The sequence below is a fragment of the Xyrauchen texanus genome, chromosome 30 (genome assembly GCF_025860055.1).
Source record: "Xyrauchen texanus isolate HMW12.3.18 chromosome 30, RBS_HiC_50CHRs, whole genome shotgun sequence".
Lineage (NCBI taxonomy): Eukaryota > Metazoa > Chordata > Actinopteri > Cypriniformes > Catostomidae > Xyrauchen > Xyrauchen texanus.
The window spans coordinates 19384448-19403449 of NC_068305.1; the positions used below are offsets into that span (position 1 = coordinate 19384448).

Consider the following 19002-nt stretch of genomic DNA (forward strand, 5'->3'; position numbering starts at 1 on the left):
AGGATTTATTTAATTGTTATAAATATCACTCCATGTTGCGATAATTTGGTGTCATTATAGGTTTAAGTAACACTTCCATTAGAATATTTAAAAAAAAAGAAACTTGAATTGATTATTTTTATTCATTATTCTTAATTTTTTTTTTGAGCATTTGTCGATTTTCATTTAAAATAAAACAGTTTGTTTCTTTCTTTTCTTTCTACCAGTCAATGATAATTCTGGGAGAAAACACGTCTGCAGACAATTTTTGGGGTTATTTTTCATTATTTCAGCAGATGGCATGCTTCACCATTTAGATGGTGATTAATGATCACAACATTAACCCTCTGGGGTCGACGGACATGCCGGCGCGTCCCGCTGGATATTTTCGTCATTACAGCGGAAACAACTGTGAGGGAGTGTAAACAAAAAAATGAACCACCCAAAACCTTAAATAGTTTACAAGTCTTCTTAATTAGCATACAATTGCTGATCTTGCTGTGTTACGTAGCAGTTTAATGCAGTGTTATGAGGTTTCAAACGAGGCAACACTATAACATTTGGAAAACACCATCATTACAGCGGAAACACCTTAAAATACTCATCATTTTTGGGTATACAGATAAGTGTAAGACATCATTAGAGACTATAAAGGGTCTACTATAAAGGGTCCAAGTGATTTCTGTTATTTATTTAAAATAACTAAAATTGCTAAAAGCAAATATGTTATGTTTAGTCCACAACATATCATATGAGGTCAAGTTCTAAGAAATTAGCCATTACAAATTAAAACATCTCTTCAGAAAAGGGTCATATCTTGCGAGAAAACCACAGTGCTTCTGTAGGATATTCATGGATAATCCAGAGAAATCGCTGTCCTTTTCTGTAAATCGCAGCGCCGTTTTGTGGACCGTTCTGCATAACGCGGCGGCTCATTTTAGCTTATCGCGACCCACCGGACCCCTTGGTTTTCCCGATGGCCAGTCCTCCCCTGATCGGCCCCAAAGTGCGTCGAACCACCGGGAAAATTCCCGGTATGCCTGATTTACAAACCTGCCTAGGTGAGGGGTCAGATTAATAATTCTGTTCTTTGACCAATAGGCCTATTCATATTTCAACGATTAAAAAAAACTACCTATATTAAATAAATGACTATGTTTGGCGGTTTATCTAGCAGCTCACGCATTACTCATAAACCTGAAGTTGGCGGGTAATCTAAGGCAATGCCTGCGCGAGCCATGCACACCTGCATACGTGCGTCGGGAGCGCTGCGCGGTAAAGGTGGGAAGGGGGTGTGTTTTGAGGCGGGCGATGTTTATCCTGAAAAAGAAATGCGTGACTTTATCTACCCACAACTACCGCAGACCTGCAGTGCAGTTTGAGTGGCAAAATGCTGCAGTTTTGTGCTCCACATAGTCCTCTCGTTAGAAATGGCACTACAACAACGCAAAGTCTAGTAACGTTCTTATTCTGCCCTTTACAGGCTTCCGTAGACATTTCCCCTCGTTCTCCTGTAGTCTGCAGTTGTGCAATCTGTGGTGAGAAGTAGCAGTGGGCAGCTATAAGAAAGCCATGGAGCAGATTAATAATATTCAGGTCGTTCCGTGCACCAACTCTGATTATCTGAGACCGTTTAGGGTGCATTATAACCAGGTGAGTCGCTGTAGTTTACTCGCACGTTATCTCATCTGTCAGTGATGCGGTCACACCTCATAATTTTACTCTCAGCAACCCAACCCCCATTCATTCTGTCATTGCCTCTGTCGACCGACACTGTGTCTCATAATTTAGAACGTGCATGCATTCATAGCGCTGTTACTATTCCAAACGATGTATTTCCAAAATAGGATCGTGTATTTAAATGTAAGCTTAACTAACAAAACGCTAATAAGCTTAAGACGGGAGCAGCCACTTTCCCCCAAGCACATGTTTTACATTACAAGCAGCACAGCTGGCCAAGAAAGCTAGCAGAAAATGAACAGCCTGATTCACACAATGAACAGCTGGTACTGAGGGATGAAATTGGTTTCTTGTCATATGTCACAGGCTAAAACTAAATGGAAGAAAAAAATGAATGGACATGAATTAAACATGCTTAAATATGTACTTGTATTATTATTATTAGCAGTAGTAGTAGTAGTAGTAATATTGTAATATTACTGAGGTTTATTATTAAAGTATTATTTTGCATGCAATCCATCCATTTGTCTGTCTGTTTGTTTATTTGTTTGTCTGACTAATACACAATTAAGATCATTCCCTCTAACATTTTTTGACATTTTATTGACCTCCTTATTTTTAAGGTAGCAAAAATGTCAACATATCTATAGATTTTCTTGAGTTTCCATTAGTTTCCCTTCTGTTGTGCTTGTGTGCTTTAAATCGTTTGTTTTCTTGAGGGGCACCAGTAGGTTTTTCCTATTTTATTATTCTCCTAAATCTGCGCAATGCACATACTTTAGAGTGTAGTTATACTTTATATTGCTATACTTTGTAAAGGAGACCCTCAATCTACCTCACAATGTTGCTAATGAGGTGTCTTGGTCATCTACATCCGCTGCTCTTTAATGTAAGGGATTTTCAAGGTGTTTCATATTACACAACACACTCTCTAACACACCATCTAGGCCTAAATCTTGTAGCTTGGATTTAAAATGCAGTCAATTCATCCTCAATCCAGTGAGAGAAAAATAAATGGTTAAGGCTTGTAAAAAAAAAATACATAAAAAAACCCCTCATGCGTTACATGTTAACTTGATACCAAAAGTAGAATTACTCAGTGCATGTAAATATAATGAGCGCTCCCACATATGAAGATTTGATTATTTTTGGCAGGCTGTCAAATATTTTGTCTTAATGTTACCCTTACGCTTACTAAAAGCAGAAGTATTCAAGTGGCTCACATTACCACAGCATCCTGGCTTTTCACAAATACCACATCCTTACAATTTTCATCCTTACTTTGAAAACTTTCACATTAAATAAACTAATAAAATTATTCCTAAAAAGTAAACCCAAGTATTCCTATCCGTTCTGCATTATGAACACTGTGCAGGTCCATAAAAAAAAAAAGAAGTTATAATTCATTCTAAAAATTGCAGTGTGTTGTTAGGACTGCCTGTGTAAAGCTTCTTGCTCAGGCTAGTAGAAAATAATAATTGGGCCTTAATTGTCCAAATTGTCTTTTATTAATAATAGTAGGAGGTCTTAAATGCATGTAAAGTGCAGGTCAGAAAACTCCAAACACATTTTCAGGTATAATACAAGATAAGTGGAATCTATGCACTTACAACTCTAAGGAAATAAAATGTTTTAGTAACCGCCGCATCACTGAGTCACAACGCTGTGCCACCCACACAGCCCTGCTGGCTCTATGAAGCAGTAGATGGCTCTAGCCACTCCATTTTGCCACCCATACATTCGAACACTGCCACCAACCAACACATATCTCAACTTGGCAACACCCCTTCTGTAGATTCACCTCCAGGGCCTGGTCTTGTTCTACAGAAGGGAATCGATGCCCTGTCTGAACACAAACAACCAAACTTGGCTAAGACTTGAAGGTTTTGGGTGCTTTCAATCTTGGTTTAATTGCTTGTTCCAAACCCGAGTTTGATTCTTCCCTCCTCCCCCCTGCTGTCTAAAGGCAATACATTTGGTGACAAACAGGAAGGGATGTACCGATGCCATTTTTTTGAGAACAAGTACAGTAATAATACATCATTTTTGGTACCCTCAGATACAGAGTACTTTTTTTTGTTAGCTCCATATCAATAGTTTATTTAAATTTTATTATCAAAATGGTGTTTAAATAAATGTATTAATCCTTTAATCAAGTGAAAATATAACAATTAATTTTCAACATAATATTGTATTATTTGTTATCAAATGAAGTGCTTATATACAGAACTTCACGGCTCAATCCAAAATACAACATTGGCATTATAATTTGTCAAATAAAGTGCTGCATAACAGCATCACAGTTACTGTTTAAGTATAATACAATTACTTCTGATTTATTATTATTAGTAGTAGTTGTAGTATTGCAGTGAATATTACATAACTTTACAGTATATTTCTGTCATAAGTTCTTCCTTTGAATTTTACTTTAATTTTGACGTAGCTTTTATTTTGAAGTGTTTCTGTGTTGCTTTGATATAGAAGCTCTGACATAATGACAGCAGATTCAAGCTGGTTGCTACATTACTCATAGTGAATATTAAAATGCAAAAGCTATGAGCAGCCGGTGTCAGACACTGTCTCCACAAATTCTCAAGCACTCACATTTAAATGACAAGAAAATTATATATGTATCTAATGAAATCGCAGCTTTTGCGGTTAAACAATCTCACTAGGACATGACGTGATTTTAATTTGTGGGCTGATTGTTTAGGTAATGACATTCATAAGTTAGATTAATCAGATTTGGTTATCGGAGCATTTTTACTAGTAGAACTACCAGTACGAGTGCGGTAAGTGGGGTCTTGTTATATTGCTTAAATATAACTTGGCTTTGCTTTAGAAGCACAGATGCAATGATATATCTTCTCTCATCCAACATATTTTGGTATCGGAGCATTTTTACGAGTACCAGTACAACATATCGAAAACACAGATCAACAGTGCCCCCTGCCCCCAATTGACTCAATTGTAACTGCAAGATTTGATGAGACAGAGGAAAACTGTGTAATTCAGCACCGCTCATGGCGGGGAAATGCGGAAAGGATAATTCATTTGCGATATTCAAGTAGCTTGTACAGAACAAGTACTCTAATACTCGAATGCTTGCACACATACCTAACTGCTAATTACTTGATCGGTGCATGCACAAATTGTTTTGTATTTGATTACATTTTCAGGCATTGGAGTAGGACTTGCAACTCAAAGAAATTATTTACCTCAAGTAACCCTAAAAAATGTAAAGATGCTTCAGTTTGACAAATGTATTTACATTGCCTCTTACACATAAAATTTGTTATTCAACATTATTTACCTTCTTCGGTACAGTAATCATCAAATGCTCTCCCATAGGATTAAGTTGTAATTAATTAGTAGACTGGTTGGATAATGAAATTTAGCCTAAGCTGCCTCCCAGTGTTGTTCTGGCGCAGAGCTAAGAGTCACTCAGGTCTTGTGAACCAGCAGCTGAGCCAACATGGTCAACCGCTACAGCTGCAAGGCTACTGCTTTAGCTGCAGGGGTCTTTGCTAGGGAAGGGGTATCAAAGGAGAGTGTATTGGGGAGAGGAGGGGTACTGGATTAAAGCAGTGGTTGGTGGGCAGACAACAGTGTGCATTGGGTGGGGAACAGCAGATGAGGAACAATAGGGGCAGGGACGCTGGATTGAGCAGAAGGGTGAGGAGGCCATGGGAAACGTGTGGCGGCCATCGCCCCAGCACCAGGCCACTGGCCGTGCTCAATAGACACAGGAAATGGGATTTACGTGAGGCAGATGTGAAAGAGAGAGAAGAGAGGTAATGAATGCATTAGAGCCCAATGAGCAAGAAAAAGGTGAGAGCAACCAATGTGCACTTCCCATGAAAGCTGTTAACCCTACCCTCTGTGTAGACCACCTCTCTTTAAACATCTTTACAGAGACACTCTAAAACAATGAAAGCATAGGGAGATGAGAAAGAAAGGCTCTTGAGAACTCTTTGTCACCCAAGGCTGGTCTCTCATCTTGCATGGGATGGTAAGTGTGTCACAGTGTAGCTTACTATTATCAACTGTTCCCAAGCCCCTAAAACAAATGATTAAAGGTATGCTGTCACTTTCCCAAGATTGTGTGGAACTGTATCACCGCTGACATCCTCTCTCTTACAGATGTTGGTTTTGTATGGTGAGAATCTGTAAGTGACAGCACCCAAGAATATTTTCCCACTGCATGGCACAGCCTCAGTCTTGTGGCGGGAGGATTTCAGCCGCCATTCAGGGCATTGTATTTGTGTCCTGTATATAATTTCCCAGTGAGATTGTAGATTGTTTTTAGGAACAATGAAGTGTGGAGGTTTGAGAAGTTCATAAATCACTCACATGGTAAAGAATATACAGTACAGTGCCGTCTCTATTTAGATGTTAAAGTTGTTTTGTGGAGCTTGTTTTTTCCCTAGTGAAAGTTGTTACAAATAGAATGTCATTGAAAAACAGCTGCTTGGTAAATTTAGAAAAGACTGTGATGTATTAAGGCTAATTTAGAATTACTGGTCAAACAGTAATCCCAAATAATCACATTTATCAATATTTACTGAGAAAGGCCCCCAAATAAAGATAATTTTGTATAAAATAATTATAAATATAGTATAATAAATATTATAACTCAAATACATTACATTGCATGCATACATTGTGGCAGCAGACAAGCTTTTCTACAATACAAAAAATCTAAATATTGGTTTCCATATCAATGAACATTATGTATTATTGGCCTGCTACCATCTGAGCTACTTTTAATTGATGATCAATATACTTGATTTTGGAGTATCTCACTTTGGTTGCGTCACGTTTCACTAGGTTTCAGCATCTCTAGTCACACAAGCTGTGTTTTTAGGACGCTGTGTCAAGTTGAATGTTTGAAACATTAAAAAAAACATGTCTCAAAATCCCTGCATTCTGATGTGCTCGGTTCAGCTGTCTTTTAGTGCAAAGCTACATCTGTGGAAAGCTGTTCTGCCTGTTGCTCTCATTGGTTTGAAGCATGTTGCCTGTACAGCTGGAGCTGACTGCCCACCACTGTCACATAAAGGTGTAACATCAAGCTTGAATTGGTCCGATTGGAGAAACATTTCTTATTATGGAATTTACAAATGGATCTGTGGCATGATTAACTGCATTATTCTTTTTTTACGCATTATTTTTCTGTGCTTTAAGATGAGCATTGGGAGAAATAGATCCAATAACACACAACTTTTGGTTTTAGTTATTTTATGCAAAAAATGTTTTTTTTGTGCCACTTTTAAAATGCAAGAATTTTCATGGTATACAAAATTAAATTACTAGTGTAGGAAAAAAACTTTTGTATCGATACTTTTTTGAGGATCAATCATGCCAATACAACATAAGTATCTAAAGTATCTTTACATTAGGATTGATCTGCCAATCCCTAGAAAATAGTTTGCTTCTTCCTTTGCATATATTAGGCATAAATGTCATAAGAACCAATCAAGTTTGTTTTACTATCCATCAACTGACTAACTGTGTAATTGGGGACTTTTGTTTGGCTCCATAACAGTAGGCATTTGCTGTAAAGGCAGCAGGAACGTGTACCCTGAGGGGCAGGAGCACTACTTAAGCCCAGCATGGGGCCAGAAGGGGGGCGGGGGTACATGGAGGGGGTAATTTCGGTAGGTAATCTCACACCTGTGGGTTGGAGGGGCAGAAGGAGAGTGAGGTCGATGAGGGGTGGAGGGCACGAAGAAAGCAGATGGAGACACAGAGGTTGAGCTCACTCTGTTCTTCAAACTCTTTCATCCCTGCCCTGTGCTCTGAAGTGCAAGAGCAGGAAAAGAAGAAACAACACAAAGGTTTTTCAATTGGCTGACATATCTTTCTCAGCCCTTACATTTTCAAATTTTCAGTGTTAAAGATGATGGGCAAAGACGAACAACCGAAAATGATAGCATCGGTGTGTTAAAGTGTTACAGGCTATACACCTCTCACAGAAAGGACAAATGAGAATTGGGGTGTGTGATAAAACAGTGTAAAATAATATATGAATTGGAACAAAAAACCTCTATTAAATGTTTGTCACTTGTGTTGTTCTCTATTGCGGTTTATGGATGTTCCTGAGAGTTTTGTGGATAATCAGCATGTGTTCTCGTCAGAGGGTGGGGCTTTGTTGTTTACACTGAATGTGTTTTATTTTGGTGGTTTGTGGGTTTAGTAAAGTGGTTTCTTTTGGTATAACGACATCTTATTGTTTACTTTAGAGTTCTGGATTGCTACTGCTGAAGTAGGGTTGAGAACTCAATTAACCTTTGTACCTAAGTGTGGGGGAGTGGCTGTGGATAATTATTAATTATGAAAAGTATCTCTAATTGTGAGCACTAATAGTAGTTTTGTATTAAATTAATGAGGGCAGGTCCCTACACTGGAAATAACATTTTCAGTGATAAAGGTAAACAAGTGCAAGCATTAAAATAATTTTTGTTCATTATCCCTTGCATTTCACACAAAAACAGCCTAGAATATCCAGAGAGCATCTTTCTTTCCATGAATATCAGCAGGGCTTGGCACATGATAGCCTGGTGGGAATGATGAGTGATGAAGGCTTTAAATCTTGGGAAGTTGAACAACACTTGGTGGGAATTAAAGGCCTTGATTGTAATTGGCAGCGTGATGGCAATTTAATTCTCAGCAGCTGTTGGGGTCACAGTATTATTAACTGAAAGCTGATGATAATTAGACTTTAAGCATGTAAAAGAACAAGACATGTCTCTTCATCCCTATTCATTCATAAGCCTTTATTGCGACCAGGACCAAAGGAGCACAATAATTTCAAGGCCCTGCATCTCCTTCTATTCCCTGTAATCTGTGTTGTAATCCATGTCGCTTGTAATTCCCAGGGTACCAAAAGGCTTTTCTTGTTGACCTAGAGAGTGGCCCTGATAATGAGGTACCTCCACCATCTGTGTGCTGGAGCAGGGACCTTGCACATGCTTGGCCACACAGAATAGTCCTGTAGGTGGCAAACCACTCTGGGCCATAAAAGCACATTGTACCTCATCAGGATTTCTAGAGGAGAAATTTGGTTAAAATTTGTTTGCTGGTAAACTGATGGAATTTGATTTACTTTACAAACACTTTGTTGTGGATATTGTTGAAAAATGACAATTAATCAATAGCACTTGCAAAGGCAAGAACCATTATAGTTTATAATTTGGCTTAGGGATTTTTAGAAACCCTCAGTATTACATTTTGTTGCATAATGCTTCCTGCACTCTTTGTGCTACATACATGATACCTCAATTTATTTTATTACTTTTATAATCAAGACTTAATTTCTTTGCATGTCAGACAGTTAAACAGATGAAGGAAAAAAAAATATACATTAAAGGAGCCCACAAGCGTGGGGCGAGATGAGGATATCATAGAGCTATTGCCTAGCATCTCCCTAGCAACTGCATAGGAACATGTTAAAAAGCACTCAGAACACCCAAGCAACCAAATAGTATTGCCCTGCAACCGCCTAGCAACTGCTTAGGAACACGTTAAAAAGCACTCGGAACACCCGAGCAACCAAATAGCATTGCCCTGCAACTGCCTAGCAACTGCATAAGAACAAGTTAAAAAGCACTGAGAACACCCGAGCAAACAAATAGCATTGCTCTGCAACTACCCACCACTCCCTAGCATTGTCATGGCAAAGAGAACCTAATAGAGTTGGACTGTAGTTACTTCTCAGTATTTTAAAGTACAAGTGCAGGAGTGTGCATTGTGTTTCATGGAGATGGAAACTTAATGGGAAGTTCAATTTAATGCGTCAGGTCTCCACACTTGGAACCATATGACTGTTGATGTAGATTCTTGCCAAAACCCAAAGGGATGTTGATTTAGCATTGAAGGCAGTATGAATTAATGTACTTCCTTGTACTGTTACAAAAAGATAACACGATGCTTAACCATGATAACAAAAAAATGCAACAAAACTTGTACCACATTTCTCCTATGAAGTGAAGCCTATAGCACTAAATTAAACCAGAATGTCTTGTAACTCTTGATCATTTATTCAACTAACACTGCCACTGAGTTTTTCAAACAATTGCAGTATAATAGTAATAATAATAATAAAAAAAAACAAAAAAAATAGGTAAACTCTTTTTTGAGATAAACTCTGTCCCAGGTGGCCAAAGTTGGAAGTGTTCTTGAATGTATAGGCATGTATGTGCTCCAGTTTCTGGATAAAAAAAAAAGTCCACAGAGGGGTGCCAAAAGTGAGTGGTTTTTGTAAATGATTTAAAGGGTTAGTTAACCCAAAAAATAAAAATGATCTCATCATATATTCATCCTCATGCCATCCCAGATATTTATTATTAAATATTGATCTGTTTCTCACCCACACATATCATAACTCTTCGGAAGTCATGGATTTAACCACTGGAGTCATGTAGATTACTTTTATTATGACTGATGTGATTTTTGGAGCTCCAAAGTTTTGGCACCAATTCACTTGCATTGTGTGGACCAAAAGAAGTGAGAAATTCTTCTAAATCTTTGTTTGTGTTCTGCAGAAGAGAGAACATCATACTCATCTGGGATGGCATGAGGGTGAGTAAATGATGAGAGAATTTTCATTTTGGGTTAACTATCCCTTTAATACAGTAAAGAGGAATGCATATTTAATTAACTTTACCCCTAAACCTAAACATCAGTTGAGTACAAATTTAATCATAGAGGGTAAGTGGAACCCCTTAATCGCTTTTATTACTGATTATGCAAATGCAAGCACTTTTTGGTTTCATCATGGTACAAGAACCCTGGTCTCAGTCATGGCACTGGTGACGGTATGAACATCAAATGCACTTAAAATTATAAAAAAAAGAATGTCTGTCAGTAACTCGATGTCGACTTCCAATGTGATCATTTTGGAATTTCTGTTCTTCAAAATGTAAAATGTACAGATTATTTGTCAGATATAACTGATAACATAGCAGAAAATACTGTTATTCCTGTGGGTATCTCGAATACTAACTATTAAGAGCCTAGCATACTTTGCCAAATCCAGTAATCAGATATTCCTCATTGTGCTCATAGTAGATTGCACTTGCTAGACTGACAAAGTTCTTGCCTTCTTTTGTCCATCTGACAGTCTGTGAACGGACTGTGGCCGGTCTGTGGGTGTCTGAGACTGAAACTGGTGTGTAGCAGGTGCATATGAACACTAACTGAAATGAATGAGTTTTGGTGAGAAATCATCTATAGTTTAAAACATTTTGAATTGTTTGCAGATCATCTTGCGATATCCTCCTACATAATGGTTGATTTAACACAACTGTAATGTGATTAACAGTCACAAGTGAATAAAAAAACTTTGAGGTAGGACCTGCAGAGCAGCAACTCTCATTTTACTTCCTCTGTTTAGATAAGATAGTTTGTAAAATCTCTAAAAGCAGAAAAATGGCTTAACTGCTGAGTTTGGTCTCCACTTAGAAAACAAATCCAGTTGGATTTCTATCAATGCCTTGACAAGTCCATCAGTTTGCTTGCACAGTGTAGTGGCATAAATAGATTTAGAGATCATTCGCCCCTGGACATGAATCCATTTAAAAACCCTCCACTCATGCACCATGGAAGAACAGAGCAACCCATGACCACACATGAGCACAATTGATGATTATGTTCAAAGAGCAGAACCACCTAGATAGCTCCTGAACAAAGACACTTCATTAAGCTTAATAATTATTGTTGGAAAATGCTGATGTAGAGTTAAGAAATTGTTCTTTTGGCACAATCTAACCATTTCTTCCCATTCTCAGTCAATTTGATGAACCGAGTGGACCAACATTATGGGAATGGCTGAATGCTGTAAATCGATTTGGTTTCAATACCCTTTCACTCTCTAGACTGTTACACAAGCAAAACACAAACTGCAACATTGTGGTTTCTTTTCCAGGGTGCACGACTTAGGTTAAAGTTTAACCTGTTGGATTAGAAAAGGACATCCTCAATGTGGAAGTTATAGTAGTTTCCTAAACACAATGATCTCCAGATAATTTTACAGAATTGTCTTTGATACATAGTCATCTTGTTGAAACAAGCCCTCCCTCTCATAAAGCTTTTTGAGATGATGCAAGATGTTTGATGTTGACTGGTTTTATGGAAGAGGAAGAACAGTTTTATCATACATTTATCTTAGAAATATTTGGTATTACCCACTTCTGCAGTGTATATAAAAAAAGTAAAAATCCTTCCTCATCTTCAAACAGTCATCCATGCTTTTGATTACACAGAATCACAGCATTTGTGCTGATCATTTCCAAACGTTGGTAAGGCCCAATTCTTTTTTTTTTTTTTTTTAATACTTCAGGTAAATATGTAGATGCCCAATAAATCTGGAGTATGTGGTGTGTGAATGTGCACACCTGACGGTTTAACAACTAATATTATATCTCAACTGTTTCCCATCAGCTTAAAGACTGCTCAATCACTCTCTATGCTGTAAGATCTTTTGCACTTGAGGCACTTTCACTTTCTTGCCATTGCAGTGCATTTTTCATCCTTGCACATCTGCTGTGTATGAACTTGCATTGCCTCTCCCTTTCTGTGCTCTTTCAATTTGCTTCTGCAGGGGTGGCTGTGAAGCTAGTGGTGTTCAGAAAAAGACGTTTGGGTTTGCATTCATGGAATGTATTTCTTCAAGCCTCTCCGTAAACTGCAGGTCTTCTCTACTTGGTTGGCATCATCACATATTGAAAAAAACTTAATCAAATCCTCAGTTAGAGAATTACTCAAATGATAGTAGCAATGTAGTACAGCCATGAGGAATTCTTATATAAGATGTTTGCATATGGATTGTGTGTTTATTATGGCCTGCTTTAGTGTGAAGGTTTTCCTTTTAGCAGTGTCCATATTATGAGCCAAATTACATCCCCCTATACTCAATAAACATACCCACTTGTGCCTCCACAAGTATGCATTCAAGTATACACTTGCCATGGAAAGGCACTTTTTATCCCCACTTTCCTTGCCCCGCAGGAAAAATGAAGAATTTAACACCTACACAAATATGCTTGGATCACTTTGACATAATTAGGAAACAGGTTAACACCTCTGCATTGACACAGCTTCTCAACTATAAAGATGTTTTGTTAGATTTTTACTGGCCCAAAAATGAAATAATACTTGTTTTTAGTAATGCATTTTTATGGTAAAGTGTTTTAATATTATTATTTTCTTTACAGAAAAAAAAAACACTTTTCAAATATGAAATAATAGCTGGAAATTACAGGTGTAATATAAAAACACCATGAAATATGGTGGTTTGTGATAGCATTAGCATAAAGTATGATAAAAAACATTTCTGACTGGTTTATCATTTCCAACCCATTCTTACTGGTGCTTCGAAGCAGGGGTGGATCTAGGGTCAGTTAATATTCAAGGCTTAGCTCTTTAAATAATCTTTAATAATAATAATCTTTTGCTGAAAGATTATTGTCTTTTGTATGTTCACCAAAACTCATCCTTAAAAAATGCATTCTTATTCTTTTATCATAGCACCTATGTACCTAATGAACTGTAGAAACAAAAGTAGCCATGCTTAAAGTGTGAAGATTATAAGCACCCTTTAAAGCATTAAACTTGGTCCTCTTTTCTTAATGGATCAATCCTGACACCATACAGAGCTGTAAACTGAAGTTTGTTCCGCTTTCTTAGTTTTCCCTCCAAAACAGCCACATTTTGGAGCCAAAAGACTCGGTCATTAGCACGAAAAGCGGCATGCCCAAAGAAAACATGACCCCTTTGGATCCACTGACCACGCTTGTTATGCAGGTTCACTTTCCACACTCTCGTTTTACTCTGGTGCCTCAGGTAACCGATGACTGTTTCCATTAATAGAGCCTTGCTTCTTATTAACAGATCAGGCCTGCAACCATGATTAGTTAGGTCAAACTTAAGCTGTTCAACTGGAAAAAGGTGCAGCATTTTTAAATAGCACAGTGTCTGCTTGAAAGGTGTGATAATTATTTGTGTTAATAATGTACATTCACCTAATATTTTTTTCTTATTTCTTATTGATGTCTTTCTTGTTTTGTATTCAAATAAAACTGCTGAGACTTGCAGAGTTTTCTATATAACTTATTGCAGTCTGGGAGGTACAGATTAGGATGGCCGTGCAGATTCTCAATTGGTATTTATCAGAATAATCAGTGTCACCATGACTGGTTTAAGAGGAATCTTGGTGGTTACTGGAGTGAGGAATAAGATAAGATCATTTATTATTTAATACATGTGCTCACAAGATACTAGTATTGCATGGTGTACCAGTGCAAAAGTGGTATTGTGATAACTTGCCTCAAAATACTGGCATAAATACCAGTACTTGTATGCACAAGTACTAATCTAATTTTCTCTGACAAAATTACATGCTAGGCCTCAATACGGTACTACCATTACATGTACGATCCTAATATTATGTGCTCTGAAAAATTATATGGTTGGCCGTAAAACGATTGTAGCAAAGGTTCATATTTGGATCAAAGGAGGAAGTGGGAACCGGGTCACTTTTAATCGCAACACTTTTCAGTGTACACAAACTTTTCAGCATAATAAAATAAACACACAAAGATATGCTTTTCAACAGTCACTTTCCCACAGCCTTTTCCTTTGTCCTCTCTCTCTGGACTGGGCCATCTTTTACCTCCCCCAGCTCTCACTGTGAACATAGAAACTGTTATTAGTTACAATTCATCTCAGTTGGATGTCCTTGCCCCTATCTCTCTCCTCAGATGGGCGCTTGACCATGCCCTCACCTCCACATACCCGCACCGCCCAACTCAGGCCAGGGAACCGTCCGGACTGCCCACTCCCCCACCTTTTCTGGAGAGGAATTCCACAACAGCCATCTGTGGCATGGTCCGAACAGATGGTGAATGCTCTTTCCAACAAATAGTAGCGAATAGTGGAGGACCGCCCAATTGATTGCCAAACACTCTTTCTCTATGGTGCTGTATTTCGTCTCTCTCATAGAGAGCTGTCGACTCATGTACAGCACCGGGCGCTCCTCCCCCTCCACCACTTGGGACAGAACAGCACCCAGCCCCCTGTCTGATGTGTCCATCTGCAAAACAAAAGGGAGAGAGAAATCAGGGGAATGCAGAAGTGGCCCGCTACAAAGTGCAGCTTTTACCTGTGTGAAAGTCCGTTGGCATGGCTTCATCAACTGGACCGGGTCTGGATTTCCCTTTTTAGTGAGATCAGTCAGTGGGCTGTTGACATCCGAATAATTAGCCACAAACCTTTGATAATAGCCAGCCAGCCCCAAGGACTGTCTCACCTCCTTTTTGGTCTTAGAACTCAGGAAGGTCGCAGTCGCTGTTGTTTTATCAATTTGGGGTTGCACATTCCCATGCCACAAGTGGAACCCCAGATAACATACCTATACCCATCCAATTGCACACTTCTTCGGGTTTGCCGTAAGTCCCGATCATTGCAGTGACCTCAGAACGGCCCTCAGATGCTGCATATGCCACTGCCAATCATTACTGTAAATAATGATATCATCCAAATAACCAGCGGCATACGCAGTGTTCGGTCTGAGGACTCTGTACATAAGATGCTGAAATGTAGCCAGGGTCCCAAACAAACTGAACGGAAGGGTCACAAATTGGTGTAATCTAAATGGTGTGGAGAAGGCCGTTTTCTCATGGGGCATTGACGTTAAGGGGATATGCCAATAACCCTTTGTTAAATCCAGTGTCGAGTAAAAGCAAGCCGCGCCCAACCGATTGAGCAGTTCGTCAATGCGAGGCATTGGATACACATCAAATTTCGACACTGCGTTGACTTTTCTATAATCCACACAGAATCGAACAGAGCCATCGCTCTTAGGTACCAGAACCACCGGGCAGGCCCAATCACTGTGGGATTCTTCTATTACTCCCATATCGATCATTGCCTTTAATCCTTCCTGTATTACCTTTTTCTTGTTTTCCGGTAAGTGGTTGGCCCGACTACATACCACTAACCCGGGAGTTGTCTCGATATGGTGTTCTATGAGGTTAGTGCGTCTGGGGAGAGGCGAGAACATGTCAAAGAAACTTTTTTGCAATCTGGCAACCTCCGTACGTTGTGATGGCGAGAGGTGGTCTCCACAAGGGACCAGAGTGAACTGATTGGCTTTTAGGCTCACCTCTGGACCGAGCTCCTCCCTCTCCAGAACTACCATCGCCAAGGATACGGGGACCGACTCTCTCCATGGTTTTAGTAGGTTAAGGTGGTAAATTTGACGAGCCCCTCGCCATCCTTACGTACTACCTCATAGTCGACTTCCCCAACTCACTGTGGGACCTCAAATGGCCCTTGCCACTTTGCAAGTAATTTAGAGGTAGTTGTGGGCAGCAATACAAGTAATTTATCTCCCTGTGCAAACTCCCGTAGCCGAGCTCCCCTATTATACGGCTGCGACTGATGTTCTTGAGCCTGTAGCAAATTCTCCTGTGATAGACTCCCCAGTGTGTGGAGTTTTGCTCTCAGGTCAAGAACGTATTGAATTTCATTTTTGTTTTGTGAAGGTCCCTCCTCCCAATTTTCCTTCATGACATCTAACACACCACATGGCTTACACCCATATAATAATTCAAATAGGGAAAACTCTGAAGGCTTGCAGGACCTCTTGCACTGCAAATAACAGGGGTTCGAGCCACTTATCCCAATTCCAACCATCTTCATGCACAAATTACGAATCATTATTAAATCGTTCGACCAAGCCGTCCGTTTGTAGATGGTAGACACTTGTCCGAATCTATTTAATACCTAATAATTTGTACAGCTCGCATAGTGTACGTGACAGAAAAGTAGAGGATTACTCTCTGATCTCCCATTTGAGAGATTATTCTGAAGAGTGCCTCTGCAACACTGCATGCTGAGATGTTGCGTAGAGGCACTGCTTTCAGGTTGCGTAGTCCACCAGAACCAACACAAAGTGGTGCACGAGTGTTGACCATTGTAATAGCCCGATGAGGTCCATGCCAACTCTGTCAAAGGGAACCTTGAAGGAAGGAAGGTAGGAAGAGTGTACAACGGTGCTTTTGGAGTGACCAGCTGACCGGCTAACACACACACTACCGGCTAACATCCCCGCGAATGCCCGGCCAATAGAAACGGGCCATGAGACAGGTTAGTGTTTTCCCCTGTCCCAAATGATCCACCAACGGACTATGATGTGCCACCAGGAACAACATTTCCTGACGGCTCCTTGGTACTAACAACTGGGTTGCATCTTCTTTTGTCTGAGCGTCCTGCGTCACTCGATACAATCGATCATTTATATTTGAGGAATACGGATGTATTGTAAGTGCAATGTGTGGCTGAAGGCGTTGGCCATCAATTACTTTCTCTTGGTCAAATGCGTGCTTAAAGAGTCTCGCCTTGCATCTGCTCCAGAGGGATCACAGAGAGAGAGAGCAGGGCATGCCAGCCCCCAGGTACACTGCTAAATGGTCCTCCTCCAACTGTACTGTTCATCGAGCGGTGGCACTGGATCCACTCTGTCAATCCTTTCGGTAGTCGGGAGATGAATTGCTCCAGCACCATGAGATAGATTGCATGCCTGATGTCGCTGGGCTTCTCAGCCAGCACCCACCACTGGCAGGCATCATAGAACTGTTGAGCGAAGGCAAACAGGTGGCCAAATTAGCTTAGTGTCAGGAATCGGAAACCCTGGCGATGCTCCTCTGGACTGCGGCCGACCTGCTCCAGGATGGCTTTCTTCAACCTGGGGTACCCCAGGAGGTTGTCCACCAGAAGCTGTTGGGTCGAGATTTGGGCCTCCTCAGTCAGCAACGGTAAGAGGGGTACCGCACATTGCACAAGCGGAACTCTAGAAAGGCCTACGGATCGTCTTGCACCCCCATCTTCGCAAGCAACACATGGGGGTTCGCTGCTACTGGGTTTGTGGTGTGTGCCCCTCCTGATGCACAAAGCTCCACAATGCCCGTCAGTCCTCCTTTTGGCCTCGAAGGAACAGCTCGAAGCTCTGTTGCTGCTTTGCCCGTAGATCCATGAGGCCCTGGTGTTGAGTCTGATGCTGGTGAGGTTTCGGAGCACTTCCTCCAGCAGCGAAGATGACTCCATAGCAGCGTGCTCTTCCTCCTTGTCTAGGGTTTAGGCACCAGTGTAGCAAAGGTTCGTATTTGGCTCAAAGGAGGAAGCGGGAGCTGGGTGAACAATCCAAAATAAATCACTTTTAATCGCAACACTTTTCAGTATACACAAACTTTGCTTTTCAGCATAATAAAATAAACACACAAAGATATGCTTTTCAGCAGTCACTTTCCCACAGACTTGGCTTAATTCTCTCTCTGTGGACTCTGCCATCTTTTATCTCCCCGACTCTCACTATGAACATAGAAATGGTAATTAGTCACAATTCATCTCAGGTGGATGTCCTTACCACTTTGTCTCTCCCCAGACAGGAACTTGACCATGCCCTCACATCTACAACAGTACTGCCATAACTACCCTTGCATGTGCAATACTAATATTATTTTATAATATTATAAAATAATACATAATTGGCCTAAATATGTTTACTTTCGTAACTACTGTTGCACGTACTATACTAAAATTATTTGCTCTGCCACAATTATACGGTAGGCCTAAAAATTGTACTGCCATAACTACTGTTGTATGTACAGTACAAATGTTATTTTTTTTCTATTTCTTATTGCCTGATATCATGAAACCTCTGCTTGTATTGTACAAATGAGATTAAAGTATTATGACAACACTATAAGATACCTCCTATGCTTAACATATGCTTCAAATGATCCACTAATTCAATATATTTTGTTGAATGAACAGTACAAAAAGCGCTAATGAAAAGAAAATTGCCAATTTCAGAAACCTTATTATCAAAGCAATATAAAGCATGATCATGATCTGATTTCTTTTCAGACAAATATTTGGCATGTAAGTCTTCAAGATAGACATATTCTGGATTTGCAGTTTGATTTAAATAATGGATCCAGTGGAGAAATATGATACAGAATCTGCAGAGAATTAAAAAAATTAGAGAAAAAACATCACTTGAATTTGTGCAGATCCGTTGTATTTTTTGTTGATTTATATATTTTTTTTTCTGGGGTTAAAGGGTGTCTAATTTGTTGCAGTCAGAATATAAACATGAGCATTTCAAAGAGGTTTTGTTTCTAAGTGAATTTATACATGAATTATCAGTAATAAATCAATCATTAATGCCAATATGCTGAATATGCTTCCTGTTTTTGTTTTTGCTCCGCTGTTCGTTTGCTACAGAAGAAAAAGTGCGAGCACTATTCATTGTGTGAATGGACAGGAACCTTTTATAGT

General features: G+C 39.6%; 1 protein-coding gene across 1 annotated transcript in view; it reads left to right on the top strand.

The window, feature by feature from the left end:
* The first annotated feature begins 1498 nt into the window (after positions 1-1498).
* Positions 1499-19002, top strand: part of LOC127624174 (uridine diphosphate glucose pyrophosphatase NUDT14-like) — a 42415-nt gene continuing 24911 nt past the window's right edge. The window contains exon 1 of the mRNA XM_052098876.1: positions 1499-1632. Within this exon, the coding sequence (XP_051954836.1) occupies positions 1552-1632 (81 nt within the window). The 5' untranslated portion in view covers positions 1499-1551. The remainder of the gene's footprint in view (positions 1633-19002) is intronic.